This window comes from Dipodomys ordii, unplaced genomic scaffold (assembly GCF_000151885.1).
Source record: "Dipodomys ordii isolate 6190 unplaced genomic scaffold, Dord_2.0 Scaffold74, whole genome shotgun sequence".
NCBI lineage: Eukaryota > Metazoa > Chordata > Mammalia > Rodentia > Heteromyidae > Dipodomys > Dipodomys ordii.
In genome coordinates this window covers 369,098-392,087 of record NW_012267290.1, presented here as the reverse complement: position 1 = coordinate 392,087, position 22,990 = coordinate 369,098, and the positions used below count along the sequence as shown (strand labels likewise).

The window sequence follows — 22,990 nt, the reverse complement described above, 5'->3', positions numbered from 1 at the left end:
GGGGAGGGCGGGCTAGCTCTGCCTATAGGCTAGGGCAGCAGACACCGCACTGGAGATCTTCAGTTCACCACGCCTCTCCAAAGGATTCTGACAATGTGTGCCTCTCCCATTATCTAATTGGAATCTGAATGTGAACTTGATCAACTCGTTGAATGCCTGGAAAAATGTGACCACACAACCTACTAGATGCTACCAGTCAGTCTTCCTGGTGTGAGAACTGACTTCATTAAAAAAAAATCATATATGCATGTTGTGATGCATCCACACAACAGCTTTCTCTCATGTGGGTCTGCATTCACAGGTAGACAAGATAAACACAGAGACCACAACACCGCTGGGGTATGAGCCTCTCCACACAGCTTCTACCAATTAAGCCCACTTCCCTCAGTCTTCCCAGGCTCTCCGAGGAGCTGTGCATCCCTGAACTGTCCCCTGGGCTCCTCAGCAGTTTCTTTTATTTGACTGAGATGCTGGAGCTAACAGTGAGCGAGAGGAAGGTTGCTCTTAAAGGGAGGCAGAAGGAGATCTTAGAAAAGGGGAGAGATGGTGTCCAGATGCCAGGATCAGAAGATGGCACCTGAGCTGGCAGTGAAAGTTGGGAAAGTGGAGGGGACAGCTTCCACCTTGGTCCCGCCCCTCCCCGGCAGTGGGCCTGTCAGTCACCTGTACATGATGGTCCCACCCCTCCCCAATAGTGGGCCTGTCACCTGTACATGATGGTCCCGCCCCTCCCCGGCAATGGACCTGTCAGTCACCTGTACATGATGATCCCGCCCCTCCCCGATAGTGGGCCTGTCACCTGTACATGATGGTCCCGCCCCTCCCCGGCAATGGACCTGTCAGTCACCTGTACATGATGATCCCGCCCCTCCCCAGCAGTGAGCCTGTCAGTCACCTGTACATGATGATCCCGCCCCTTCCAGATAGTGGGCCTGTCAGTCACCTGTACATGATGATCCCGCCCCTCCCCGGCAGTGAGCCTGTCAGTCACCTGTACATGATGATCCCGCCCCTCCCCGATAGTGGACCTGTCAGCATCTGTACATGATGGTCCCGCCCCTCCCCTGCAGTGGGCCTGTCAGTCACCTGTACATGATGGTCCCACCCCTCCCCGGCAGTGGGCCTGTCAGTCCCCTGTACATGATGGTCCCGCCCCTCCCCGGCAGTGGGCCTGTCAGCTGTACATGATGGTTCCGCCCCTCCCCGGCAGTGGGCCTGTCACCTGTACATGATGATGTTCATGTAGCAGCTGTCCCTCTGGAAGCAGGGGCTCAGCAGGATGTCATCACCCCTGGTGAAGCGCACCTCCACAGGGTAATGGGCCACCACCTTAGGGTTAGCTTCCAGCATGTTCTTTAGCTCCAGCAGGGCCTCCTTGGTCTTCTCTCTGCCCTCAGCCCAAGCCATCAGAATGCAGACATCAGGGTGGGACAGGGATGTCAAATGCCTGGCCCCGGCTTCTGCCTGAGCTCCCAGCCTCCCCGGTGACAAGGCTCGGACTCCAGCTTGCCTCCTCCTCTTGGTGGCCTGGGACCCGACCCTACCTGGGGATGGCCCAGTCCTGGACATGCTGCTTGAAGCGGCACTCATAGGTGAAGATCTTGTGGCTCACATGGCTGTTCTCCCTCTTGCGGGTGAATAGCAGCCAGAAGAAGAAGCGGTTGATCCAGGAGACAAGGAACGGCAAGAAGGTGCTGTGGGGCACAGGGCAGGGAGGCGGTGGGCAGGATGAAGGAGCAGATCACTAACACCTGGTATCCATTGTGTGCCAGGCACTGGGCTGGGGTCTTTCCAAACCTAGGCCTTGCTCTCGGTCGGGAGACCAACCAGCATGGCTGTGACTCCTTCTCCCGCTTGCTGGGTTGAGTCAGCAGCCATCGTTCATAACTATCTGGACAATTTTCAGTGTCTCGTCATCTGTCACTAATGTCTATGTCTCAAAGCTTTACCAGCTTGTTGGGGCAAAGAGTGCGGGAGTTTTCATTTCAGCAGGCTGTTGACAGATAAATTTCCAGGAAAACTGTGGTATTCATCCTATTCTTAATTTTTATATGGATTAAGAAGTTAATGGCGCTGGACACCAGTACTGACACCTGTCATCCTGGCTACTCAGGAGGCTGAGATCTGAGGATGAGAATCACAGTTTGAAATCAGCCTGGCAGGAGAGTCTGTGAAACGCTTAACTCCATCAAAAAGCTAGAAGTAGAAGTGTGGCACGAGTGATAGAGCTCCAACCTGGAGCAAAGAAAGCCAACTGAGACCGTGAGGTTCTGACTTCAAGTAGCAGGGCTGACACCAGAACAACGCGAAGGAGGTCTTCATCCCTGGGGAAGGGGTCTGTTCCCAGCCACTCATCAACTGCCCTCCGTAAAGTGAGCTCATTTCCTCAATAGCAAATTATGGGTAAGGAATCACCCTCCAGGGAGGTTGCAGTGATTAAAAAGCAGACCAGGAACTGATCCCATGGCTCAGTGCTTGGGATCCGATCAGCACTGGGCACATTGCAAACCATTGATGGTGTCTGCGGCTTGCTCAGAGTGAGACTGAGACTCAAAGCCTTATAACCATGGAAAGGAAATGACAAAATGTCATCATCTCTGAGCCTAGGGGGAGACCTGGGCTCACAGCATAGACAGGAATGGGCTGGCAGCAGCGGATTCAGCGGAGGAGAGGTGTGGAAGTACCCCGGGCCCAGACCTCAGCTTGTGCCCTCTCCCCTTTCACCCCTTTTCTGTCAGGTTATGGCAATAAGAAGCCCACGGTCATTAGGTCAGTCTCTCAGAGACTGTGGGAGCTGTATTTGGTCACATGTGCAGGTGAGTTCTCATCTGTAGATTAGTTGGCTTGGGTCATGCTGGGCTCATGTGCTCGAGGCTTAGCCCCTCGTGGGTAGCATTTCTGGGAAGAGATTGGCTGGTGAGGATGTTGATTTCATCACTGGATTAGTGCATTGATCAGTTCGTAGCTGAGTGGGCTGTTAGGAGGGCGGGCCTGGCAGGGGACTGCTCTGAAAGGCAGCTCTTTCCCCAGAGCTCCTCTGCCTGACTCTGCCTCCTGGCTGCCGTGAGCCAGCACTTCTGCGACACTCTGTCTTCTCAGCCGTGAGGCTCTGCTTCCCCCTAGGCCCTCAGGAGTGGGGCCAGGGGTCATGTACTCATGTACTGGACCCATTGAAGTCAAGAGCCACGGTAAATGTTTCTTTTTAAAAACTGTCTTAGGTATTTTGTCACAGGAATGAAATATCATATCCTGACTAACACACTTGGAATCCATCCATCCATCTCTACCCATCCATCCATCTATCTCTCTCCATCCATCTACCCACCTATCTACCCATCCATCCATCCATCCATCCATCCATCCATCCATCCATCCATCCATCTACCCACCTATCCACCCATCCATCCATCCATCCATCCATCCATCCATCCATCTACCCACCTATCCATCCATCCATCCATCCATCCATCCATCCATCCATCTACCCACCTATCCATCCATCCATCCACCTACCCACCTATCCATCCATCCATCCATCTACCCACCTATCCATCCATCCATCCATCCACCTACCCACCTATCCATCCATCCATCCATCTACCCACCTATCCATCCATCCATCCATCCATCTACCCACCTATCCATCCATCCATCCATCATCCACCCACCCACCCATCCATCCATCCATCCATCCATCTACCCACCTATCCATCCATCCATCCATCCATCCACCTACCCACCTATCCATCCATCATCCACCCACCCACCCATCCATCCATCCATCCATCCATCTACCCACCTATCCATCCATCCATCCATCTACCCACCTACCCATCCATCTCCATCCATCCATCCATCCATCTACCCATCTGCTTACTCACCTATCCATCATCCATCTCCATCTATCTAACCATCTATCCATCTACCTCCATCCATATTTCCATCTCCATCTACCCATTCATCTCCATCCATCCATCTACTCACCTATCCATCCATCCACTCACCTATCCATCCATCCATCCATCCACTCACTTATATTCATCTCTTCATATCTATCTATCCGTCCATCCTCCTTCAACACCCCCTTCCTTTCATCTCCATTGCTACTACCACATCAGTCCTGGTTCATGTGCACTTATGTAGCAATTACTCCTCCATCTATCCCCTCTTTTCCCTTCCAATCTACTTGCACACAGCAGCTGGACAGCTTACATTATTTTAGGCTAGACACAGTTTAGTGTCCTATTTCTATATCCAAAGGCAGGAAATTCATGCTGAGGGTGGCACTATTAATTTGAGTTCTTTTGTAGGAGTAAGTACAAAATTAGTTTTCTTTTTTCTACAAAGAGATAGCTTTCATTTAATCCTGGCTGGCTTCTTTAAAAGAGTCCATTGTTTGGGGCTGGGAAAGTGGCTCAGTGATAGAGTGCTTGCCTTGCATGCATGAGGCCCTGGGTTCGATTCCTCAGCACCACATAAGCAGGAAAAGCTGGAAGTGGCGCTGTGGCTCAAGTGGTAGAGCGCTAGCCTTGAGCTGAAGAGCTGAGGGACAGCGCCAAGGCCCAGAGTTCAAGCCGCATGACCAGCAAAAAAAAAAAAAAAAAAAAAGAATCCATTGTTCAGACTCCTTCCCAAGGCTTCCACTACCCTCATGATGACCCTCAGCTCTCCAAGTGATCTGAATGCACCCCTGGGATGAGCACCTCTGTTTAGACCTGGGAGACAGACTCCATCTGCATGCATGAGGCTAAGGCATTACGCTTCTGATGGGGAATGCATCCTCACCAGCACGTGGCAGATGCTATGCAAAGGCCCCATTGTCTCCTACCTGGTCCACAGAAGGAACTCCAGTAAGTAGAATCCAATGGCATAGTCCCAAAACCAGCTGGCTGAAGAGGACGGTGGCTGAGAAGGAGAATTTGTCATCAGTTCAGCAGCAGGCTGAGCTGCCTTCTGACCTGTTTCTCACAAGGTCCTCTTAGGGAGATGTGTTCTGGGAGTGGCTCCAAGCCGAGGAGGAAGGAAGGAAGAAGGGTGCGCTCCCCCCACCGCCCAGGATTGATGAAGGCCTTAGTCCTTGCTCCACCACTTTCTTTTCATGATTCTCTCTCTCTCTCTCTCCCTCCCTCCCTCCCTCCCTCTCTCTCTCTCTCTGTGCTCTCACTGATTTTGCACAAGATAAAGACATGCGCTTGTCCTCACCCTTGGTTCCAGCAACTGCTCCTTAGGCGCTCTGTGCTGGCGCCTACACACAGCGGTTCCCTGGGCTCATGGGCATTTACACTGATAATAGCTTTGCTTTCTTCCACCAGGAGCAGCCTGCTTACTATGACATGGGGAGGGCGGAAAGGACTCTTCTCTTCTGTTGCAGATTGGAGATGAGGGAAGTGCGAGGCTTTGTCAGTCTCTCCCGGCTGTCTGAGACTCTTCTCCATCCTGCTCAGTCCTGCCTATATTTCTGTCCTCTGCTGTCCTCTGCCTTACGTCTAGCCTTCCCTTGGCTGTACCTACACATCCCTACTCTGGGACACACTGGCCCCACTTGGCTGCCTTCTTATCTTTCTTCCACACCTCCAGCCCGTCTGCCTTGCGCCTCGTACTCAGTGCTAGCCCGGCGCATTGGCCGTTGGGGTGGCCTGAGTGTCAGCCACCCCGGGAGGAGAAGGGTGGCTGCAGGGGCGTGGGGTGGCGAGGGTCAGGGCTGGGCAGAGCTGGGTGTGGCCGCGGTCACCTTGTTAGTGTGGTCCTGGTAGATGATGCTGACATTCTCACTGTGCGGGAACCACAGGAAGCGGAAGTACTCTGACTTCTTCAGATGACTGTCCAGGTTGTCCAGGACCTGGTTCAGCCGGAGGGAAGGGAACAGACTGTGTTGGTCGTGGGAAGAGGTTGGGGAGCCCCAGAAGTGAGCCCCATCTTCTCACCAGCAGCTGGGGCCACCCAGGGGAGGGGTTCACACCATCCCAATGGAGCTGGTTTGTCTCCAGGATCCCTCCTGATCGAGGAGGGGGTACGGAGGCCCAGTCCTCATCCAGAGGCTGAAGGGGGAGCCAGGGACCAGCACCTCCTTCAAGGTGGAGGGGAAGGACGTCTCGAGCAGGTGGAACTGAGGCACGCACTGCAGGGTGATGGTGAGGATGACGCCCAGACAGCCCAGGTGCACTCGCGCAGCCTGGAACACGTCCGCATTGCTGGACTTGGAGCATTCCAGAAGGACTCCATCGGCCGTCAGCAGGGTCAGCGCCACCACCTGGCCGTGGAGAAGAACCACACTTCACAGCCCTGGCCCCTACGCTGGCCAGAAGCTTCCCCCACGCGCAGGCTTGTCCTCAGAAGGGAGGACACGCCGGAGGACGGCCAGGTGACAGGCAGGTTGCAAAGGAGCCAAGATCTCTCCTGGAAGCGCTCACTTTAGCGAGGCAAAATGAGGGCCTGTGTGCCTCTGGGTCATACCAGCCCTGGGGACCCTCACCGCCCTAGATTATGGGTTCCCCACAATCAGACTGAATATGTCCCTCCTTGGTGACACAGGGTGGCCCCGAAGAAGGGGCCGTGTCCTCCTGACCAGCCACACCCAGTCAGAAACTGTGGGTCTCTGCAAGCCCTCAGCCGCTCAGCTGGAAATGGAGTTGGAAAACACCAGCGTCTCCCCTTGACCCTCCTCCCCGAGGGGACGGCTCTCATTGCTGCTTCAGCCCTTCTCCACGCTCCGCTCTTTGCTAATTTGGATGGAAATTGCTTCTGACATGTGTAGTTGGTGGCAGGGTGCTCAGGGCGAGAGAACAGTTACAGTTGAACTAATTCCGATTAACAGCGACCAAAGGCAAGAGGAGGAAGTGGCAGAAGCAGGGCAGGGTGGCCAGCTGGGGGAGAGAGTTTCTGCTTCGTGATGACTGTTTATGAAAGCTAGATCCAGAGCAACAGACGAGAGCTCACCTGGGAAATGCTTCACAAAAAGATCTAAAAGCCTGTGACCGGTAGGGCTGTGTATTTATGAGAGGTAGGATCTTAGGCATGATTTGTGTGTGTGTGTGTGTGTGTGTATGCATGTGTGCATATGTGCATGCCAGCTAGGATCTTGGGCATGATTTGTGTGCATGTGTGTGTGTGTGTGTGCATGTGTATGTGTGTGCATGTGTATGTGTGTGTGTGTGTGTGTGTGTGTGTGTGCGCGCGTGCATGCATGCCAGTCCTTGAACTCAGGGCCTTGGTTGGTACTATCTCTGAACTTCTTTGCACAAGACTAGTGCACCACCATTGGAGCCACAGCTCCACTTCTGGTTTTCTGGTGGTTAATTGGAGATAAGAGTCTCAAAAACTTTCCTGCCCATACTGGCTTCAAATGGAGATCCTCAACTATCAGCCTCCTGAGTAGCTAGGATTATAGGCTTGAGCCACTGGGGCCTGGCTTTTGGGCATGATTTTTAACATCTCTGTCTCCTCCTCCGTGAAGAGAGGAGGAACAACAGGAATAAGACCTCAGAAAGTCGGCAAGGACCACATGAGAAGATGTCCTGAATCACCTAAGGGCCTGGTGCACGGCAGGTGCCGCTCCTTGTGGTCACGGCTGGAATTTGAAATGTTTCCGAGGCTCCTATGCTAAAGTCTCAGCTGCATGCTGATGGATTTGGGGGGGTGATGGACTCACAAGAGGTCCAGGCTCATCAGTGAGCTCACCCACATCTCCCGTCGGTATCACGGGTAAGGTCTAACGGCCGGCCCCACTTTTCCTATCAAGCTTGCTCATCTAGGCTTGCAAGGAGAAGTGGCCAGTAAGTTCTGTGTGCACTTTGATGTGTGGTCTCCCCAAAGGACTTTCCTCCTCTGTTGATCATGAGATCAACACCAGCTTGATATGTGAATCCTGGCTAGTGGTCTACGACCTGGGGCAAATCTTGTGGGGCGGCTCTCAGGCTGCTTCACCTCCAGTTACCACTGCGCTGTCTTGGAAAGCCAGCCCCACTGTGAGGAGCCGATGGCAAAGCCGTGGAAGGATTCCACATCGGGTCCTTCCTACCCAGTAGAGAAAGTTAAAGGCCCCGCCCCTCCTTTTTCTTTTGCCCTCAACAAAGGTAGATGCTGACAAAGGACATCTTGAGTCACTCATGGCTGGCCACCACTTTGTGTTTTGTACCTGTGATCATACCCTGATTGATTCTCTCTCTCCACGGGCTGGGGATGGAACCTAGGGCCTTAAGCATGGGAGGGAAACATTGACCACTTGAGCCACGTCTCCAGCTCTTTATGTTGTGTTTAGTTTTTGCGATGGTGTCTTGCTAATGTGGCCTGGCCTCTGCCTTGTAATCCTTCTCCCCCGACAATGATGGGTGTGCATCCCCACCCCCGGCTGAGTGGACTCTTCATTTGAACTGGCAACGTCACAGCAACAACATCCGGAGACTTTAGGCAACACAACTGCGTGATTATATTCCATGAAAAGGGGCGCGAGGCCTGAGTCCCAACCCGGGTCTCTTAGCCAGTCCCTCAAGCTGGACCCTTGCGGACAGTGGCGTTGAGGGGGCTGAGGGCGGAGGGGCGCTTGGCGCTGGGCCCGAGCCGCCGGTGGAGGCAGCAGACTTACCTGGGTGGGTAGGATGCCATGCTTCACGCCAGTGTTGTGCGTCCCAGTCCCAATAACGCCCCCTGCCGTCACGTCTGACACGGCTCCCAGGCTGTGGGGACAAGAGGGAGAGCAATTAGACTCACCTGCATAGAGTGAGGGGGGCCTGAAGGGGAGAAGGGTTTGCTCAGCCTCTGCCCGCAGCCTCACCCCACATCTCCCCTAACCTTGCAATATGAGCGAGTGGGAACACAGGCCAGTGTCGATGGAGGCCTGACTGAGATGCTCGGAGGCCCTAAGACCCCTTTCCGCAGGAAATCCCTTGGTACGAAACTGAGCTAACACTGATGCTTCCTTCTGAGAGGACAGAGCAGCCTCGGGCAGGGGAGCCAGGAAGACCCCGACTCGTCGGACTGCGCTCCTGACCCTCTCACAGCTTACTTGGCACGGCCTTGTGTTTTGATCTCCAGCTGGTAGGTGTAAAGTTGTAGAAACACTCTGTCCACGAGAGCCCCACTCTGTCTGAGCCTATTACTGAATGCTCAGCCTCAGTTGGGTGCAATTCTTGCTAATTCCATGTAACACTCCCTGAGCCCATGGAGGATGGGCCATAAGCACCTTGATGGGGAAGACGGGTTCCTGAGAAAAAGGTTCCTCTGAGAAATTCCCACCAGCTGGGTCCTCCAGGGCGGGGCCTACGTTAGAGCAGCAGGTGCTGCCCCGCCCCGCCCCCCCCCACGGGAGAGAGGGCTCTTACTTGGACAGGGACAGGCCATGCTTGTCCAGCTGTGGGTGCAAGTCAGCGAGGAGAATGCCAGCCTCCACCGTCACCTGCTTCTTCTCCTTGTCCACCTGCAAGAGCCAACGCAAGCTGGGAGGAGACAGGCTACCCTCCCACTGTCCCCCAGTCCCCCCCAGGCTCTTCAGGTATGTGTCCATCTCCTGTGGTCAAAAGGATGCCCAGCCTGGAGATGTGGTGCTTCGGGGATGCTTTATGCAGATGTTTGCAAATCCAGGGAGGAGGGTCACATGGCATGGGAAGGGTGGGGCTTTCTGCAGCCTCCTGGGCTCTGGGCCCAGCAGGTTGGGATGGTGAAGCTAGGCAAGGGAGGCAGGAAACGAGCCTCAGGGCCTTCAGGGTGTCGACTTCTCTACATGGAGTGGCTTTCTCCCCTTGCTCTCGCAGGACAACCTGCACCTGTGCAAAGGCTACAAAGCCCAGGGCAATGAGCAGACACCTAACTTCTGCCTGGTGCCTGCGGTGCCGACTGGGTGTGGTGTCACGCCCCGCCCAGCAGCGCCCAGGCCCGCCGGGACAGTCTACATTTCACAGGGGTGACTCCTGAGATCCAAGAACTTGGAGGCACTCGCCCAAGGCCACCCAATGTCAGCGGCAGAAGCCAAAGGAGAGTTTGACTCCACGTCCATCTGACCCGGGACACAGACAGAGCTGGAGAAAATCGATTGCTGGCGCCCAGTCCTCACTAATTAGCAATCAGAGTTAATGACTGCCACGACTGAGGCCTTGGCTAGGATATCTTCCTAAGAGGCACAAAGGGTCAGCTTGAGCAAATGAAGAAAACAAGAGAGGAACGCCAAGCCCCGCTGGCGGGCTGCGGGGAGGGGAGTTCACCCAGCAAAACCTACAGGTCAGGGGAGGCTAGGAAAAGAGTAACAATGCCCACGCGAGGAGCGGGCTCAGTCCTAGATCTATGTCCAGCTGAGTCGCTGACCCTCTCTGATTTCCGGTCTCCATTTCTAAATTAAGCTGAGCCCCACTTGGGGCTCTTGTGGGTTCCTTGTGAGTGGACCTTTTGGGAGTCAGCTTTTCTACTCCAGTTCTAGCAAAGGGGAGAGGAGGCTCTGGGAGAGAGTCTCCATGGCTGTCGGGGTTGGGCAGACCCGAGAGGCAGCCCGAGAGGGGGGCTCAGGTGGGGGTGCGCAGGAGTGGGCCAGGAATCGGGGGGTTCTCAGGGAACTGTCTGGGGAGGGGGCAGACAAGGGCAGCAGCACCTTCAGGACTCGGTTCATCTTGCCCATGTGGATCATGAAGCCATCGGTGCAGGCGATATCGGAGGGTGAGTGACCTCCACCCACCACCTTCACCCGCTTGTTCTGCTGCCTGGCCAGCGCCAGCACCTGCCAGACAAGGAAGACAGTGGGAAGCGGGCCTTTCTCGGAGAAGCCAGAGCGTGCAAGGGCCCAGCCCAGCCTGAAGGGGGCAGAGAGCGTGCAAGGGCCCGGCCCAGCCTGAAGGGGGCATAGGTGCCCCAGGCCTCAGAGACCCGGCCTGTTGAGCTGGGACCCCAGTGCTTATCATCCATCCTATCAAGTGACCACCACTTCTGGTGGTTAATGAAGATGAGCCTCCCGGACTTTCCTGCCTGGGCTGGCTTTGAACCACAATCCTCAGATCTCAACCTCCTGAGCAGCTAGGCTTACAGTTGTGAGCCACCAGTACCGGCTTGCTTTTCTTTCTCTTCCTTTCTTTCCTTCCTTCCTTCCTTCCTTCTGGCTTTCCTTCCTTCCTTCTTCACTCCCTCCCTCATTCCCCCTCCCTTCCTTCCTTTTTTCCTTTCTTCCTTCCCCCCTCTTTCCCTCTCTCCTTTGCTCCCTCCCTCCCTCCCTCCTTCCTCTTTCTTTCCTGTTTTTATTCTGCAATACTGGGGCTAGAACCCAGGCCCTCACATGCTCTCTCCATGGAGCCATGCCCATTCCTTCTGTTTGTGTTTAAGCCTCAGCTTCTCAGGCTGGCCACAAAACCTCCGGTCCGCATCCCACCTGAGCACCAAGGTTTTCCAGGGCCGGACAATGCCTAGAGTTTTGTTTCTCCAGTGTCTATTTCAGGCAGTAGGTAATGCTGGAGATGATTGGATGCCTGGCGTCACATTAAGTTACCCCATCCACTTTCACTGTTGGTTTCCTGCTCATGGCCTCCGGGGCTGGGCATCTGGGCCTGGTGAGCTCATGAGATGAACACTCACCTCTCTGATCTCTTCCACGGATGTGGGCTGGTAGTACATCTCTGGGCAGCAGCCATACGTCTTCGCCCAGTTTTGGAACTGGACTCCTTTGTGTCCGTGGACCTGTATCAGGCAACAAGCCAGGTCTGAGCAGGCAAGCATCCGGGTCATGTCCGAATTCCACCCCACACCCCACTCATCATGGCAGCCAGCCACAGAGTGAGGCCCAGCTCCCCTTTGCCCCCAGCTGTCAGGGCAAGTAGAAGATCAAAGCATGTCGGAAGCTCTGAAGCCACATGGGGCCATGTCGGGCCATGAACAGACCACGGAAAGCTCTGTCCATTCTTAGGCCAAGATGAGGTGAGGGGTGGGGTCTGAGAAAGTAGGACTCGGCCTGCTGGATGTCTTGCTCAGGGCCGGGTAGAAGGATTGTAGCTGCCCAGGGGAGCCCGGGGCTGGGGCTGGTCGGAGCAGCTCCAGGGCAGGGCAGTTCCCTGATTTCTAAGCCTCAGCTTGGAGTCCCGGGCTAACGCTCCCTTAGTTGGACAGATACTACATTGGCCTCTTCTCGGTCTCATACCTAACTTAGGCCTGGTAGTAGTGAAACTGAATAATGCTAAAAGGAACTTCCCCAAGCTCTCACACAACAAGGCACAGGAGTCCAGCCCAGGCCTGAGCCTCCCAGGCCTAGCCTAGCACCCCTGCACCTCCCCCAGTCCACCCCAGGGCCTCAGGCTTGGCTCAGTTTTATCTCCCCACACCCAGCTTCCGGGGCCCGCCTGGAGCTGTACCCACTGGCACCCCACGGGCCCTACCATGGCTCCAGCAGTCAGTGGCCTTGGCTGGCTCTGGCTCTCTTCAGGGTCAACGCTCTGGGCAGCAGGAACAGAGATGCGTCCACCTCGGGGAGTGCAGGCCGAATGGGCTGTCACAGTGCGGGGTGAGGGGCTTTGGGCGGGAGGCAGGTAATCAGTGCAGGGACAGGCTCCGCCCCCAGGACCAGGTCACAGGACTGACTGCGGCTGGGCCCTCCCTTGCTCTGGAGCCCCGGGCAGGCTAGAGGGCCCAGAAAGCCATTCCTAAGAGCTGCAGTCTCTGAGCCCAACCCTAGAGATCCTGGAGCCAAAGAACCCTGCCAGCCTCAAAACTGGATCCTTGACACTAAGATCAGGAGGGCTATGATTGAGGAGTCAGCGGGGGAGGAGGGGCCGACGCCCCCAAGGTGGGGCCTATTAGAGCAGGGTGATCCCCGCCAGGAAGACACAGAAAAGGACCCCGGGGCTGCAGGGGGCCTTGTCTTCTAGAGAGCCCTGCCCTTCCTCAGATCCACACACCGAGCAAGGCTTTGCTGTAGATGCCCCTGGGTTCCTAGCTACACTTTGCCAGGTAACCACCAGGGACCTGCCTCTTCTTTCATACACTGGGACAAGTTGTGCTTAATTCCTGAGATCAACATGCAGGGTGCAGTTGCTTTCTGAGAAGCACTAGCCCGGGACATGGTCAGTACTGGAAAGGGTAGCTGGTGCTCACCTCTGTGCCCAGGGGTGAGTTTGCCGGTGTTCTGAGCTCCGGGACACTGATTCCAATCCCTTAGCTCAGCCGACTCTGCCTGCAGAGATGCCACACGCCCTGCACACTAATGCAGCAAGCCAAATGAAAAGGTGCTGAGCACCCAGGATAGTAGATCTTTCCAAGCCAAGAGCCGGTGTCTGGGAAGAGCCTGAGCCACCGCTGACAGCTCTGGAGGAGAAACAGCTGGGCACTGGCCACGTTGCACATGAGAAGTCCTGCCGAGGGGGTGAGAGGCACACCGGTGTGTGTGCAGTCACATTCATCAATGACACACGACGAGGCGAGTGAGGGTGGTGGCCTTGGTCTTACAGGGTGACAAACATACTGGAAAAGTGGCAGTTAAGACCAGTCTTTAAGGTACGAAGTTAAGATCGAATACAAGGAGAGAGGAGATCTAGAAGTCAGTCATTCTTAGTAGAGACACTACTAGGAAACCAGGGTCAAGAAGACTAAGATCACTAACACCACGTGTACTAAGACAGGGCAGTGTAGAACCAAACTAATGACTTTTCTAGATGACAGGGAGCAGATTCTAGTTGGTAAGGGGCCAGTGCACAAGAACACGAGAAACATCCGTGTTCTATAGCAACCTTGATTCTATCCGTGTGCTAAAAATCACATAAAAGACCTGAAAAGAAACAAGACCCTTGGCAAGGAACGACGCAGCACAGGTAGATAAGGAGACAGGGAAACAGTTACTTTTGACAAATATCAACGGGGCAAGACTCAGACGTAAACATGAGAAAGCAGTTAAGTTTTCTTCCCACCACGCCCTCTTCTAGACAGTAAGTCAGGAGAGACTTCAGAGGGGCAAATCTGCCTTGTCCTTTGGGATGGTAAAGATCTGAGAACTCTTTCTTCTGGACTGGTAAAAAGGGAAAGGATAATAGGTGTGTCTAGCACACGGAAGTCCTGCAGGGTACCTGGGTTTGGGGTGGGCCTCACCCATCCTCCCCACCCCAAGTCCCGGTGTAAGGATTAGGAGTTGCTAAACTGTTTTGTTTAGCTCAGGAGGAAGAAAAGCTTTTGATTGTTGGACTTCCATTTCCTGCCAGGGGATGCGGGGTCCTAGAAAATATTTCTCTTGTTTTCTACTTCAATAAATCTGTGCTAAAACTTTCACCTTGACCTGAGATGCCCTGAAATGCTTTTCATGCGTGGATCTCAAGGACCTGTGATTTGGCATGAACTGGGGGGCTGGGACTGAGGCGGAGCTAGGATTCCACGTCTGCATACAGTGACTTCAAGAAACCCAGTCTCTTCCTACACCGTAGGGCATCTTTCCTTTGTTGAGTGGGTACGGGATTTCTGTCCTCCCTCTGCTGGGACAGCAAGGCTAAGGTCTGCCTGATGGAGCTCGGGACCCTCGGGTGGATGGCAGCCTCGCCCGGGGGACTTTGCTCTGGTGCTGGTAGCCGCCCAGTGCAGGTTGTCTGCAGGCCCTTGAAGGGGGAAGGGAGGGGCCACCCAAACCTTGGGGGAGCAAGGACAGTGTGTGTGTGGGGGGGTGCGACGGACCAGCTTGGCCGGAGCACTGGGACCGACGGGACAGGGATCTCGGGATAGGTGGGCAAGGAGTCGGCGAAGTGACAAACAGACACAGACTCCAAAGAGTTGCATCTGAGTGTATCTTTATTGAGGAGAATTAACATTTTTATACAGTGTGTGATTGTGACATAGATTCTTTGTTTATTTAAGCACATAATCAATTTTTTTTAAAGGCAAAGCATTGATGAATTACATGAAAATTGATGACTATCCCACCAACTGTTTAAGCTAAGTGGTGCGAAACAAGTCTAGCATATTGTTTAATAGAATGTGTCATCTATTCAGCCTTTTTATGTTTAATAATTAACAAACCTAAAACAGGGCTGTACTTATATTGTACTCTTTTTATTTTTATTTTTATCCAACTATTTTCATCTTTATAAGCTCCTGTATAAAGAAATGGTTCTTGGTTGGTTCAGGAAATATGTTACTAACTTTATATTTTGTGTGAAACCACCATCTATTCCCTATAACATAAGTTGGACTAAACTTAATCATAACTGTTGGGAGAATCTTTCTTTTTCTTTTATAATCAGAGGTCCCTTCTTTTTTAGAACTCCCTGAACTACTGGGATAACTCTTTCTAACTTAGTTTAATTCATTGATTTTGTCTGTTGGACATATCTGGAAATTTTAAGTCTCTATATTTACTATGCGTGAGCTGCAAAACCGCTTGTGAAGTTGTAGGAATTTCTGGAGGCAGTGTCACATCAGATGATAGATTTTTTGGGGCATTGCCCACATTTAATCTTTGGCCTTAGTCTTTATTACTTAGAGAAGCCGTCTCTATTGGACTGGAAAGATACAACATGCTCTGTTCGCGGATCAATAGAAAAATAGCCAAAATGAGAATAAAGACAACGAATGTACAGCCAAGAAGAATATAGTAAGAATAAAGGTAGAGGCTATAAAGGTGCAGCCAAGTGTATGGGAAGCCTTGAACCAACACCCCCTTCCTGGGGGCATGTTTCCTTGAAGCTCTTTGTCCAACACAATCTCTCACGCAGAGCAGAAGGTGGGGTGGCACCCACTGGTCACAGAAAGGTGTCCACTCAGCTGGAAATACCAGGAACCACTGGAAGTGCAGAAACTTAAGCATTTGACCTTGTTTTTCTGGCCAGAGACTATTCATTGAACTTGCAGTCCCTTATTCTGTTGCCAATGTCAAATCAGAAGCCATCTATCCACCACAGGCAGCTTTATGGAAGTGCTCCGCCCACCTGCACCGGCCTCTCTTTGCTGAACCCAGCTAAGGACTCCTTGCAGACACATCTTCATGGCTGCTTTGCCTGCTGTGATCTCTGTCCTTTCCAAACGCTTGCTTCGGCAGCTTCTTCTCCATTGTGCCTCTTGGACTGGGTTCCCATGGTGGTTGGATACTGAGCTGCTTGTTAGAGGAGGAAACAAGGGTTGTTGTGTACAATGGCAGGCCTGAACTGGCCTGGAGGCAGGACAGACGCTCTCCCAGGTGGGACTTGTCAGGGCACAGGCAGGCATCCTGCCACTGGGCTCTGGGTCACTGTGGTGAGCAGCAGTCACACTGGAACTTCTCTTTCTCTGACCAGATTGTCTTCTCTAGGGAATCCGGTTCTCCACCAACTCCTGGGGGATGCCTGGGGCTTGAGTCTATGCCAGGCTCCACTCCTGTCCAGAACCTTTCATTCCAGAAGTTTCAACCAAGTATATGTAGCATGCAAGTGTATGTGGAGTGGCGGGGGGGGGGGGCATTCCCTCTGGAGGAGGCAGGGCCCACATCCTTCTGGGCTTGCAGCTCCATTTTTTTTTTAAGGGAAGAGAGCCCCGGGAGCACTCCAGATTCCCCCGGGATGGGCCAGGCTGAAGAATGGAGAAAGCAAGGTGGCGGTGGACCCTGACATTCACTGACCCAAGGGTCGGGGGGCGTGGCTCAGACCTGGGCTGGTCAGTGTCAGGCACTGGGGACAGAAGGCTCCGGCAGGCAGGGGAGAGAATGCTGATTGACAGACGGCCCAGTGTCACCCCATTTTAGTGACTCAGGTCCCATTTCCCCCTCAAACCCTGTCCCTAACTTCAGGCCCCTTCAGCAATAATTAAGGCCAAATGTCCTCCGAGTGTGTGTGTGTGTGTGTGTGTGTGTGTGTGTGTGTGTTTGTGTGTGAATCTTGTGTCTCCTGTGCTTTGAGGTGTGGTCCTGAAACCAGCAGTTGAGGACCTAAACTTAAACTAATGGGATTTGTGTATCAGGTTTGACCTCTCACCTCCATACTCCAAATAAAGAGGTGCCACAGGCGTGGTGTTATTTGGCAAGGACCTCTGTAGGAAGAGGAAAGTAAATGCCTGAGCCCATCTTCTGCCATCTGAAGACATGCTTCAGACATGAGCTGTAAGTGTAAACAGACAAGGAGTTAGGAGCCGTAGGAGAGAGGGCCACACAGTTGTTCCTGTGGGTGAAGAGCTCAGTCCTCTGCATTTGGGAAGGGTCTGGAGTTCGAGCTTTGGGAAGCTGTTATCATAATCACCACTAATCAGGATAAACCAATCCTCATTGTCCAGACCTGGCTCAGTGGTTCCTTTGGGGAGAGAGGGGGATGGGAAGGACACAATTATTTCTTCTTTGTGACGGATGATATTGTCAATCAGTCCAAAATGACTTCGGACAGAACAACTTAGCTAAGACAGATACAAAATGGAGGTGAGGCTGCCAAGCTTTTATCCTGCTTTGAGTTAATTCCTAAGCTCACGAAAGGAGTCCGTGCTTTTCAGCAAAGGCAGTGTCAGCGCCCTTTTTAATCCTACAGCCTGGACTGGTTCTCTGCTTACTTTACTAGGGTTCCCAGGATGTAGATCCCAGGGGAGACTTTCTGGCCCCCCACCCTGGGATGCTATGCCCAGCCCAAGCCACTTACAGCAGTGGTATATATTGCCTTTATTCGAAAAAAAAGTTGCATGAGAATAAAAGTCAATAACACTCAGGGATATCGGTTATTTCCCTGTGTTGCCATCTTCCTGTGATTGAGGAGGAGGGATTTTTGTTTATCTCTTCTTGTTTGAAGGACTCAGCTTGTTCCGTAACCACTCACTCAATTCTTTTCCAACATTAATGAGCAAAGACAAGAATATTGCCAGTTCAGCGATCTCTGAAGTGATTTAGATCTTTTCCCTCCCAGACTTGCTAATCAATAAGAGTGAAATCCTTCCTACACCATTTGTATCTGGTTCTCAACCCACCTTCTCACTGTGCATGTTTTGTAGGATCTCTATTTTGAGCCCTTGGGTAAGACTTTCTCTGTTGGCTCAATCTCTTTAAAATAAAAAGTTCCTTCTACACTAAATAGAGACTGGACCACCCAGATAATACCCCCAGGCCATTGCAGAACTCAAGGTGATGAATTCTACTTGGTCCTGCAGGTATTCAAACTGGGCATTCTCCGAAATTCTCTTTGAGCTGTGTAAACTAAGCATTGTCTTTGAAGTTTCCAAATCTTCTTATTGCAGGCTAAGGTGTTTTGCATTGAAATCACCGAAGAGCAGAATTTCAGAAGGGGAAAAAAAAAGAACTTAGGTCTTGGCCTACAAACTCTTTTTTAAAGAGCTTGTTCATTTTTCTTTGGCTGTACGGGAGTTTGAACTCAGGACTATGTGCTCTCCAGCAGGCCCTTTCCCGCTTGAGTCCTGTCCCAGGTCCTTTTTGCTCTGGGTATTTTTGAGACAAGTTCTTGATTTTGGCTTGAGCTACTAGGGACCACGATCTTCCCAGCTCCGCTTCCCACGGAGGCTGGGATGACAGGCACGAACCACTCACAGTGCCTCACTTTTTCTGTGCAGAGTGTCTCAAGAACTTTTTCCCCTGGGCTGGAAGCTCAATCCTCCTCATCTCTGCTTGCAGAGTAGCTAGGATGAGAGGTGTGAGGCTTCGCCGTCCAGCCGCGACACCAGTTTTAATGGACTAGGAGGTGAGCCTCCGTCTGTGGAGACTCCATACTCGTAGGCGTGTGTAAGTGAAGGACATTAGGACAAGCAGAAACACAATTCTTCTGACCTCCTTGTCTCCTGCTCTTCCTTCTTCCCCAGAGCCAGTCACTGGAACCAGAATTCTTTTCCTCAAGCCAGTCATAGAATCTAGAACCTTCTCCCCCAAAGAGAGCCATTACATCTACAAAGGCCTCTTTCTGCTTTCTCTGAGAAAGTTAGGCCTCAGGGAAGAAAGGCCACTAAGACACCGAAGCCCTGCTGCCTTTCCTCTCTGTTATGAGGTCAGTCTCACTCTCCATTCAACTCATGCCTACGAAATACACTGCTCTGGGTCTTCACATCTCTGTTTTGGAAAACTCTCCTGTGACCCTTTTAAAAAAATGTTTTGTGGCTGGTACTGGGGTTTAACTGAGGGCCTTGAACTTGCTGAACGGGTGCTTTCGCTTGAGCCATGCCTCTGCTCTGCTTTTCTCTCAGCATCCTGTCATTTGTCAAGGCCCATGGTCCTTACAATGGGTGAGAAAAAGAATTCTCCATCGTGTGGGCAGGGGCTTGTTATTTCTTGGCAACATCAATGGCTGGTCATGGGGTCCAGTACTGAGATCCCAGACAGCAGAATCCTAAAGCCATGTGGTATCACAACAAAAGTCAATTGACGTCTAAAGAAGAAGGTTTGTTTTGGCCGGAAGTTTTAGAGGCTTTAGTCCTTGATCTATGAGCCCTGTTGCTTTGGGTCTGGGTCAGGCCGCGTGTTGGGTGTAGCAGAGCAAAGACACACACCCCATTACTCTCCCCCCTCCACAACATACCCCCACCTCGTGCCCTGTTGGACCTCGTGGCCTGTGTGCGGGCGCGGGCATGCTCGCACACATGCACGTGTGCTGGTGCTGGGGCTGGAACTCAGGGCCTTGAGCCCTCTCACTCGGCTTTTTCATTCAAGGCTGGTGCTCTACCACCGGAGCTATACCTCCACTTCTGGCTTTTTGCTGGTTAGCTGGACATGAGTCTCTTGACTTTCTTGCCTGGGCTGGCCTTGAACTGTGATCCTCAGATCTCAGTGTCCTGCGTAGCTAGGATTACAAGTTTGAGTCACTGGTCCTGGGGGGGTAGACACCACAGCTTAAGTCCCCACTGCCTCCCTCCTGAAAGCACTAAGCTGGGACTAAGCGCTTCACTTGTGGGTGTCAAGGGCACCTTCAAGACACAATGGGCACACACAGAGCCAGTGTGATCTGTGTCCTGCACCATGCTTGCTCTGGGAGGCCACCTCACTCTTCCTGAGCGCTCTGGACCCGCACCAGGAGCAGGGCAGGGAAGGCCACAGGGATCATCCATGGTACGGAATCTGTGCTTGGGTTTTTGAGTGTGAGATGCGGTACCATGGAGAATCAATGGAGCCTTCTGCCGTGTGATGGATGCCAGGGCTGCGGAGCTGCGGTGATGGATGTGCGCCTGCTCCAGGCAGGTCATCCGCGCTGGCGCTGCTTCTTATTTATGACCCCCGTCCCCACTGCAGAACTGGCCGCTGCTTATGAGCTTGGCCCTGCAGAGGCCTGGACAGGGGCTTGCTCTTAAATGGGCCCCAGAAGAGCAAAGGACACTGAGACGCAGTAAAAACGTAGTGAGCACAAAGAGAAATAGTCTGTCCACTCACAGAAAGTCCATCAGCCCAGCAGGGATGGGGGGTGGGGGTGGGGAGAGGAGGGGGGTGTACTCTGGTACCTGCCTTGCTGATATGACTCTGAGCCTGAATTTTCACATACAGAACAAATATCCTATCTGCCCAGCTGGTGGGGGGCTGCTCCTTTGTGCTCCTGAGCACAGAGCTAGCAGATGAGCACAGAGCTAGCAGATGGCCTTCAGTAAGACGCTTCTTTTTCTTTTTCCCCCCAACCAATCGTGGGTCTTGAACTCTGGGCATGAGTGCTATCCCTCAGCTCAAGGCTCAAGGCTAGAGGTCTACCACTTGAGCCACAGCGCCACTTCTGGCTTTTTCTGCTTCTGTGGTGCTGAGGAATCGAACCCAGGGCCTCATGCATGCAAGGCCAGCGCTCTACCACTGAGCCACCGTCCCAGCCCCAGTAAGACACCGCTCAATGAGTCAGCATGCCCCTGCCTAGCCTGTCTCCTCCTCCTCCTTCCAGGAGAACCCATTGTGGTGTAGGGGCAAGGCTGGGGGGAAGGCCAGGACGGTGGGCTTCCCACACAGGGGCCGCCCTCCGCCCCAACAGCAGAAAGTCTGCTGTCTCCTGGGACATCAGAAGCCACAGACAGCCTTGGCGCCTAGTCCTGGCCAGATGGGGGCTGGGAATCTGCCTGGAGGAGACAGAAAGGAGGGACTCAGTTTCTGCAAGTAGCCTTAATTCAGCTCACAACCGCACTGACACAGCTATCCAAGCAGACCCGCTGTTTGCAGAGGAGGAAACTGAGGGCTGCAGGTAAGAGGCATTTTTGCCCACTGGGTTCTTCAATGAGTGGATAGCAGGCATGCTGGCAGGACTGATGGACGTCCATCAGTCCAGCCCTGTGTCCATCCTGACATACCCAAGCCCGAGACTTACCTACCTCTGTTTTCTGTCTTCTGGTGGTCAGATCACTAATTTGGATATTGGATATCTCCCTGCCCAGGGGTTGCACAAATTCTTCCCTTAAAGCCCTATTACTGGGCTGGGAAGATAGCTTAGTGGTAGAGTGCTTGCCTAGCATGCATGAAGCCCTGATTTCAATTTCTCAGTACTACAGAAATGGAAAAAGCCAGAAGTGGCACTGTGGCTCAAGTAGTAGAGCGCTAGCCTTGAGCAAAAGCAGCTCAGGGACAGTGCCCAGGGCCTGAGTTCAAGCCCCAGGACTGGCAAACACATACACACACACACACACACACACAACAACAACAACAACAACAGCCCCCCCCCATATTATAAAAACCCAGCTGCTACCACAGAACCAAAGAAAAGGTACTGATCTGACAATAGCTGTAATGACCTCACTCCTTTCTAGATCTGCAATTTATCACTCTCTCTCTCTCCCTCCCCTCCAGGTCACTTTTCCAGTCAGGACATCGAGTTTGTCTCAGTGTCTTCCTCCCCTCTCTGTTTGGCTCCACAGCCCACAGAATAAAGTCCATGTTCCCTCCCAACATAGCTCCGTGGGTGGCACCTGGGCTTTGGAGTCAAACAAGCCTAGGTCAGTGTCCTGACTTAGTCACAAGCCTGGCCTTGGCCACGTGGTCCCCGGAGTCTGTTTGCTCAACTGAAATCTCCAGACTTGATGTGAAGATGAGAGTCACCCGGTCACAGGCATCCAGAAAAGCAGTAGTTCCAACGCCAGGTCCAGCAGCGGATAGATGGGTGGATTGTGGAAGAGGAAGTGAGCTAGTTATGAGAGGACACGTACTTTCCCATTCCGTCCTGCGCTTCGTACACCTAGGATGGCCGAGGAAGGCTCGGGGTAGTGAGGAAAGGAAGTTAGTGCAGTGAAGGCCATCTCGCAGTTTGGCAAGACAAAAACAGTGGTGGAGTTGTGTGGTTGTGATGGTTATACCCAGATGTGAATGTGCGTAATGCTACTGAACTGCACACTTAAAGGTGGTGAAGATGCTGTTGGGGCTTGGGTAAGATTTGTCCCCCAAACATTTCCATGCTTGATGTTTGGTTACCAACATCCTGGCATCAAAATGCACCATGATGGGGGGGCCTGGTGAGAAGTGGTGGGGTCCGGGACCCCATGTGTGACTAGACTAGATTCATGCTGGCCTGCGGAGCGCCTGCGGTCTCATGGGAAGGAACCCTCTCCTATGAGAGTGGGTAGCTCTAACAGAGCGAGCCTGCTCCCTTCTTGGCTGTCTCTTGCCCTGTGACTTCTTTCTCTCTGCCTTCTTACAAATTCTTTTCGTGTTAAAGATGTTCAGCATTCCTTTGTGTGATATTATTATTATTATTTTTTTTTTGTCAGTCATGGGTCTTGAACTCTGGGCCTGGGCGCTGTCCCTCAGCTCTTCAGCTCAAGGCTAGCGCTCTACCATTTGAGCTACAGCACCACTTCCGGTTTTCTGGTGGTTAATTGGAGATAAGAGTCTCATAGACTTTCATTGCCTGGGCTGGCTTTGAACCTCGATCCTCAGATCTCAGCCTCCTGAATAGCTAGGATGACAGGCGTGCGCCACCGGTGCCTGGCTTGTGTAATGTTCTTGTGGCATATATTTTCCACCCTTTATTCTGGAATTGCATGTACTTGAACATGAGCGTTCTGGCAAATAGCATAGATGTGAGGATGCCTTCTAATCTCAGGGTCATTGTTTTGGGGTTGTTTACAAACCATCAGACACAACAATGTATCTATTGCAATTTAAAACACAACCATATCTTTAATCACAACAAACATTACATTATAACTTTTC

At 52.7% G+C, this 22,990-nt stretch overlaps 1 protein-coding gene across 1 annotated transcript in view; it reads right to left on the bottom strand.

Annotated features, from left to right (window-relative positions):
• The window catches only part of LOC105991536 (L-gulonolactone oxidase), a 12,515-nt gene extending 821 nt beyond the window's left edge, over positions 1–11,694 (bottom strand). The window contains exons 1-9 of the mRNA XM_013024190.1: positions 11,545–11,694; positions 10,574–10,699; positions 9,318–9,412; positions 8,582–8,672; positions 6,065–6,250; positions 5,732–5,839; positions 4,829–4,905; positions 1,545–1,694; positions 1,223–1,387 (exon numbers count right to left, since the gene is read on the bottom strand). Of these exons, the coding sequence (XP_012879644.1) occupies positions 1,223–1,387; positions 1,545–1,694; positions 4,829–4,905; positions 5,732–5,839; positions 6,065–6,250; positions 8,582–8,672; positions 9,318–9,412; positions 10,574–10,699; positions 11,545–11,694 (1,148 nt within the window). The remainder of the gene's footprint in view (positions 1–1,222; positions 1,388–1,544; positions 1,695–4,828; positions 4,906–5,731; positions 5,840–6,064; positions 6,251–8,581; positions 8,673–9,317; positions 9,413–10,573; positions 10,700–11,544) is intronic.
• Between the last annotated feature and the right edge of the window lie 11,296 nt (positions 11,695–22,990).